The 7,137-nt window shown below is 39.7% G+C and overlaps 1 protein-coding gene across 1 annotated transcript; it reads right to left on the minus strand.

The window, feature by feature from the left end:
* Positions 1-3,836: 3,836 nt before the first annotated feature.
* Positions 3,837-6,580, minus strand: LOC107592721 (Krueppel-like factor 2). Its single transcript, XM_016282272.1, has 3 exons — positions 6,203-6,580; positions 4,893-5,802; positions 3,837-4,764 (listed from the first exon to the last, which is right to left on the minus strand). Exons 1-3 carry the CDS (start codon positions 6,272-6,274, stop codon positions 4,589-4,591), a joined length of 1,158 nt encoding a protein of 385 aa, XP_016137758.1. The 5' UTR covers positions 6,275-6,580; the 3' UTR covers positions 3,837-4,588.
* Between the last annotated feature and the right edge of the window lie 557 nt (positions 6,581-7,137).

Raw genomic sequence — 7,137 nt, forward strand, 5'->3', positions numbered from 1 at the left:
GGGGTCTTTGGTCTTGGCATTTCTGCCTTTTACGGTTACAAAAAATAAGCTGAACAACTCCTGTTATGCTGTATTTGTCCTCTATACCGCCATTGTGCAATAGTTTGTATATTTTATTTGTTGTAATACCTGTAAATTCATTTAATGTTTTCATATCCTGTTTTATTATCCATATTTTGTCTTTTTTTAAATTAATTAAAGTGTTTTTTTTTTTAGTTACTGTCATAATTTTGGGAATACGTCCCATAAAACTCAAGCTGAATGCATTCCTTTTTGGCCTGCCTTTAACCCTTGCCTGTGTAGATAAGACAGATATTAACCTGATAGAGAAATGCATAAGAGTATACATAAACCATGTATATTATGTGTTATATTTGTCCTATGAAACTGAGTAACTACACATGTGTAACTAAACATTTTAAGGATTTCAGACTGCATTGATAGTGATTTAGTGATGCTTGGATTCCTTCGGAAATGTTCATGCTCCGTATGTTGTCCCTTGATTTCACAGAATAAACAAAAGATAAGATTTCAGACGCACGTATACGTCACTCTTCTATTTGATTCACATGTGTTTGTCAAGAAAATAAAAACTTTTAAGTTGTGTAATGTCTAACACCGTAACCCCAAAATGCATTTGGACACTTAAATGAGTGTGCGAGTGTCACTGCGTTAGATCAAACCAAATGACTTCATTTTTGGCAAAAAAAGAAAAAAGATAGTACAAACATGCTTTCCTGAAAGTTTCATCTGTTTTTTGTTTGGTTTTAATTTTTGTTTGGTTTTAGTGTGTTTGTTTTGGTGAATTATAAATTGTGAGCTAGATGTTTTTAGTATATTTAAATTTTTTTGGAAGTATTTGTTGGTGTCCAAAGTAATTTTGCATACTTAGCTTAATATAACTTTAGTGAAACATGACTATAGTTTAATCTGATTTGTACTTGAGGGAAACTGACTTAACATATCAACTAATATCAGTATCATTCATACAAATGAAGCGTGGCTTAAATGTCCAAAATCTTGTTGCAAAAGTTGCAAAAGTAGGCCAAGTTCTTGTATGATACTGCATATTAAATTGCTTTATTGTAGCTACTAAAATCGGAAATCCAATCTGAATGCAAAAGGAATGAGTCATACTTGTATAACTTCTAGTTTCTTGAGGGCTTCCGTGAAGCACAATGGAACTTTGTAAAAACTGTATTCTGAAACACAAGCGAACCTGCGTGTGGAATGTTAACCGTAACAGGAAATTCCGAGATCGGTATTTGCTTAGTTTGTGAGCTAGTGAACTATGGGAATCAAAACTGTGGAAATGGGCCAAAGAGCCTTCCAGATTGGACTTCTAATGTTTATTCCACATGGTTCAATAGTTATTTTCCTCCTTTTCTAATGTTTTTTTTTTGTGAACACTTGATGGTACTAATAACCGGTGTACCAAAAACATCTTCAACCTTGGCGAATGTCTTGACACTTTCCTTACATATGCAAGGGGTTCTTGGGAATAGGGGCTGCATGTCAAGTGAGACGATCCAGGTGTGCCAATAATGCTCTATTGTGTTTTACCAGAGCAAGGTGAGTATGTTAAATGCAACACACATGTACATGTTGAAGGTCTGGATGGGGTCATTAGCGTCACGCTGGTAACAAGATCCTCTGTGTGTGCTCACTTGGTTGATTGGATTCAAGAGGGGACCCTTTCACGGACTTGAGCATATTGACAGCTGGCTGGGAAAAGTTGGCCCGCTCCTGCGGCGAGAATTGCTCGGAACGGGTATTGATTTAAATCAGCGTGTTGACTAATCGGACTTCGATTTGCTCGTGAAGAGCTCCAGACATGAGCGACCCGAACTGGATTTTGTGTATTTAATCAGCTGGGCCTGGGCCGGAAAACAAGGGCTCTCCACCGAGTAATGCTGCCCTTGGGATGTTGCGGTGCACTGACGGACACTCTTTTGCACTCCACCAGGACCGTCAGTAGAGGTATGCTGGGAAATGTAAGCCAGATGGCCACTTTCCATTATGTTGTCACACAAATGTGGGTTTCCATTAGCCATTGGGATTCTCATTTTTCAGTCTTTGTTTTGTTGGTGCAGAGGTGATTTGGAGGAACTGACATGTGATATTATTGCCTCCCAATGCAGGGATTTGCCTGGATTTTGATGGTTTTTCCCAAGTTGGCTCAAATGATAATAAACATCATGTCCTGACGTTGTGCTCCATGGGAAGTATCATTATGAAAAGGTTTGGACACGTTGGGAAAGTCACAGTATGCAGCAGGTATTCCCGTGCAAGTCCAGCAGGTGGCAAACTCTTCCCATGACATTCCCAAGCTTTCCAAAGAGAAAAACATGAACATTTTGGCCACTATGAAGGGCTTGATTTTGTTTTGATTGAAGTAGGTACATGATTGGACTAAAAGATCCTGGGTGATATTACAAACTTCCAAGTTATGTCCCATTATAATCTCAAATTGTTCATTAAGTGAATTAAACAACAATAACCTTTTTTTATTTTTTATTTATTTCATCAGGTGCTGTTATAATGGTTGACCCCAGAATAGGAAGGACCTCATTTGGTATCTCTGGTTAGTGTGTAAACGGACACTTATTTTGAAGAGAATTCGGGGCTTTTTCCATCTAAGGTAATTTATGGATTGTATTTTAAAGCGTCTTGCTGCCGGCATGAGGAATACCCTCAAGACAATAACAATATCATAGCACGCTTCCAAGAACGTAAAAGAGTCCTGATTTTATCTTTCCGCATGAAATCTGAGGAGCCTTCTGGCTTGAAGCCAGACAATTATCATAATCCTAAATGCATCATTGGTGTCATTATCAGCTTCTCATGTAGGTTAAAACCATTTCCTAGGTGAATAGTGTCAAATCTCTGGCATCTCAAGGGATGTGACTTCTGCAGTGGACACATGAGGTTCATCGGAGGATTAGGGAATTGTTGTAAATTGAAACGGCATGTATTTGCCTGGCTGATTTATCAACTATACAGCAACTCCGAAAAGTGATCTGAGACCAACCTGAAAGTGATATGAAAATTATTTTCTTACTTCACAAAGTAAGCCATCCATTGACACAGTTTTAGTTCCTCATTTCCTCAAAATAGACCATGCGGTGAATAAGTTTCAAACAAGTGAACGGTATAATATTTCCATACCACTGCACAGGGCCCAGAAAAACACAAGAGAAAGGCTAAGAGTATTATTATACAATACCAAGATGATACCTTTGTTTTCCGGACTAGTCTCACACCATTAGACACATTATTGGATGGGATTGCTGCATCGTGACCTGAATACGCCAACTGGATGCACCTTGTTAGGAGATGGATGTGTAAAAACTTACAGGAGTTTTTGTTTTCCTGTGTTTTTAATAGTGTTTCATGCACATTTCATGCAAAACTAACATTTGATGCCAAATAGCTTTGAGCTCTTGATTTGTCTGTTTATCTACTTGACTTTACAGCACCCGTAAAGTTTGAATTCTCACCCCAACTGTAAAAAGAAATTCAAAGCAGAACCTTCACCCCTTTGGATATCCCACATCTTCCGTTGTTTTTCCAAAGCCACTCTCTCTTTAACTGTGGTGTAGCCCTCTGCCCAGACATGACTATATTCAGTCTCAACAATTATGTAAATGTAATGTTTGTATTTATAGGTCTAGCCACAGCTTTCTGGCATGGTAATATTGCAGCTGGGAAAGATTGCAATCTCCCTCTAGGCCCATAACATCTACCCTTGGGAGATACCACTAAGATCTTGTCTGAAGGGTTCAGAAAGCGTGATTGGCATGCTGACATAGTGAACAAAGCGACAAACACAAAGGTTTATATCTCAATCAAGTTTAATATGTACATTAAGTACACTATTTACAGTGTATAAATTATGTACATAAAATGTTTGGTCCAGAACAACTCACATAGCCCTTATCATGTCATCCGAACATGGGACAGTCTGCAATTCACCTTAGCATACAAATTGTACAAATACGTTAGAAAAAAAGAAACAAAACAAACCCATAAGACCCTGATTTTTTAAATGTTTATGTCGATAAATGCACAAATTACTTCAAACATTCAGTTAACGCCCTTTTGTTATCTTTTAAGGCAGTTTTGAAAGAGAAAAACATTGTCTTATAAAGCTTATTTAGTTTCTTGAAACAATAGCATACATTTTTGAAAAAAATGCCAAGAGTATTTATGGCACTCGTGAGATGTATACATGCATTAAAAGGCACTGTCGCGATGTCCATAGCACATCATGTTAACATAAACACATTTTACTGTCTGATTCCAGTTCCGTCTTGAGGTTTAGGTCCAGCCTAGCATGAGCTGAACTTTTTGGCATTTGTAAAGCTCTTTTTGGAAAATATATTTAGTTTCTTTAAAAAAAAAAAAAATCTGTAAAGAGATGAAGTGTAGAACCAGCTACAATGCAAAAGTCAAGTCAGTTCATGTTTCCTCTTTATCATGTTGACTATGTCCTACTTTAAATAGGGGGTACAGACAAAATGCTTGCTTTGAACATCTGAGATGTTCATTGTTCAGTGCGTTTAGTCCAAATATTCAGAGTCTGTTCCTACATATGGCGTTTCATGTGGAGGGCGAGATGGTCGGACCGGGAGAAGGCGCGCTCGCATAGGTGGCACTGGAAGGGTCGGTGTCCGGTGTGCTTACGGAAGTGACGGGTCAGTTCATCAGAACGGGCAAACTTCCATCCACAACCTTCCCAACTGCAATGGTAAGGCTTCTCGCCTAAACAAAGACAAGAAAAAAACAAAGTATGTTAATGTTTATTCATTTTCAGCCATCTGTTACAATGTCAACATATTTAAATGAAAAAAAAAGCAGATGTTACTGCAGTAGCATAGATGTTTATTTACCTGTATGCGTTCTGTGGTGCGCCTTCAAGTGAGAACTTTTTGTGTAGGTTTTGCCACATCCAGAAAAAGTGCAAGTGTGAGTCGCCGTCCGTTTCCTCGGCCAGGTGCGTCGTCCCCTCTTTGGTTTGGCGTCCATCTCCAGAGGAGATGAGGGTGGTGTCAGAAGTACTCGTTGGTTGGCGGTGGGCATCCCGAGTCTGTCGTCGCACATGCTGAAGTGATGCGCGTTTTGGTACGGCAGCTGCATCTGTGGAGGTGCAGCATGGGGAAACCCCGTGTTGCCTTGGTAACTTTGTGTGAAGGTCATGGCATGGCACATCTGTGACTGACAGTCTGTGTTGATGAGCTCCGCAGGGCTCTGCGGCGGAGTCATGCTGCCTGCTCCCTGCGGCGAGTTGGCCAGTCTTGGCTGCTCGTATGACCTCATGCATGCACCGTTGCCCTCCTGTTTGACTTTGGGAACCATTCCTCTTACGGGTCCATAACTGTCCATGCAGGGCTCCACTTTGATACACTCCGAAATGTCCTGACTGGGGAAGTTAGACCTGATTAGGAATCTTCCCTGGATGTTGTTGGGCAGAGACGGTTGGCAGTAGGAGTCTACGTCAGACTGCAGAAGCTCTGCCATGAGGCTAGTGGTATACGGTGGAGGTGACGGGTTGATGTCGGGCACTGGGTATGTGGTAGGGGCCACCGTCGGATTATACATGTTTCTGGATTCTTGCATTCTGTAGTCGCCTCCCATTCCAAGCCCGAGATGATCAGAACCTGCAGTGTTGGCCAGAATAAACTCCAGATCCAGATATTTATCGAGCTCTTCATCATCTGTTGTTCTGCTGAGGTTGTCCATGTTTGATATGTCAGCTGTGCAGCTGAGATGCATGGACCTGTCCAGTTCATCCTTCCACCTCTGCAATGAAACAGATTGATTAATCTTACTTTTATTGTTTCATACATTTTTGAAGTTCATCAAAAACCCAATCTTTTAGTGCCCCAAGTAAAACTGTTAACCATATAAAAGATGCTTTTAATCACTAACACTTGTGTAAATCTAAATTTAACATGATAAATAATAACAATAATTATATTTTGACGGTGTTCTTCGAACGATAAAGCAACTGTTACTATGGTTACGTCTTCGAATGCGATTTATTTACATTTAGCGCACTGACAAACTTGGAATATAACTTGAAGTTGGCTAAATAGTAAAAAAAAAAAAAAAAAAACCGCAGTTGAAATGTGTATATATTACATACTTGTAAAAGTAAAGAACTGCATTAATCACAATAAAACAAAAACGAAATACTCACGTTTTCCCAGCATTTTTCCTTCTGTGCCGAAAATGTGGAAATAGATGGTAAAATTGTTCCACTTAAAGCCATTTCCTGCTGGGACAATTTCCACAGTAAAATAAAAACTTTCAAGATCGGGGACCAGTTGCAGTCCCTCCAAGAAACTTGTTGTTGTGCACAACAACTCGGTTTCTGCTTTCACACTCTCTGTTTCACACTCATGCAGCAAGTATGAGTGGTGGAAGACCTTAAGATCTTATAAATATCACGGTAGTAGAAGCTGGACCAATTGTAAGAAGCGGAGGAAATACGCACTATCCGTCCCTAATTTTAGCCCCGGTATATAGCTGCTGCTCTCCGGCGTGTGCGCCTTTCGTCTTGGATGGTGAGAGCGCACGGGCTCTTCTTTAAATCACCGGAGTCACTCCACGCCCCCTCAGTAAAAACGAGTTAAACGAGTACAACATGATGCGAGAGATCCCTCCTCTCTCTCTCTCCTGCCTTTGAGGAAAATAAAGCGCAGAATAGGAGAAAAATACACATCATTAACACGTTGTTTAAAGGTGAAAACTGTCGATACCAATTGTGCGCGCCACTAGGAGCCCTCGAGACGCGTATAACAAAGGGGATTATTGCAGTGGGCATGATTGCATTTTAATAAGCAGATAACATAGTTTGTGTTTGATAGATTAAAGTTTTAAATTAACCCATCGAATTCCATTTTTCCCAAATACGTGAGCACAGCACGTAAATCAATCAGTTACAGTAAGCTTTTTGTTTTCCAGCTGCTTACAAATGTGACCACTGCACTGACATGTTTACATGTGGTAATGATTCATATAAAAAGAAAGAGTATTAATAATAGAACGTTTAAATATTATACATACCACATATTGTTTATGGAGATTTGACACAAACATCTTTCATAGGGGCAAACTAGAATTAATGTGACA

Source organism: Sinocyclocheilus grahami, unplaced genomic scaffold (assembly GCF_001515645.1).
Source record: "Sinocyclocheilus grahami isolate Dianchi unplaced genomic scaffold, SAMN03320097.WGS_v1.1 scaffold157.1, whole genome shotgun sequence".
NCBI lineage: Eukaryota > Metazoa > Chordata > Actinopteri > Cypriniformes > Cyprinidae > Sinocyclocheilus > Sinocyclocheilus grahami.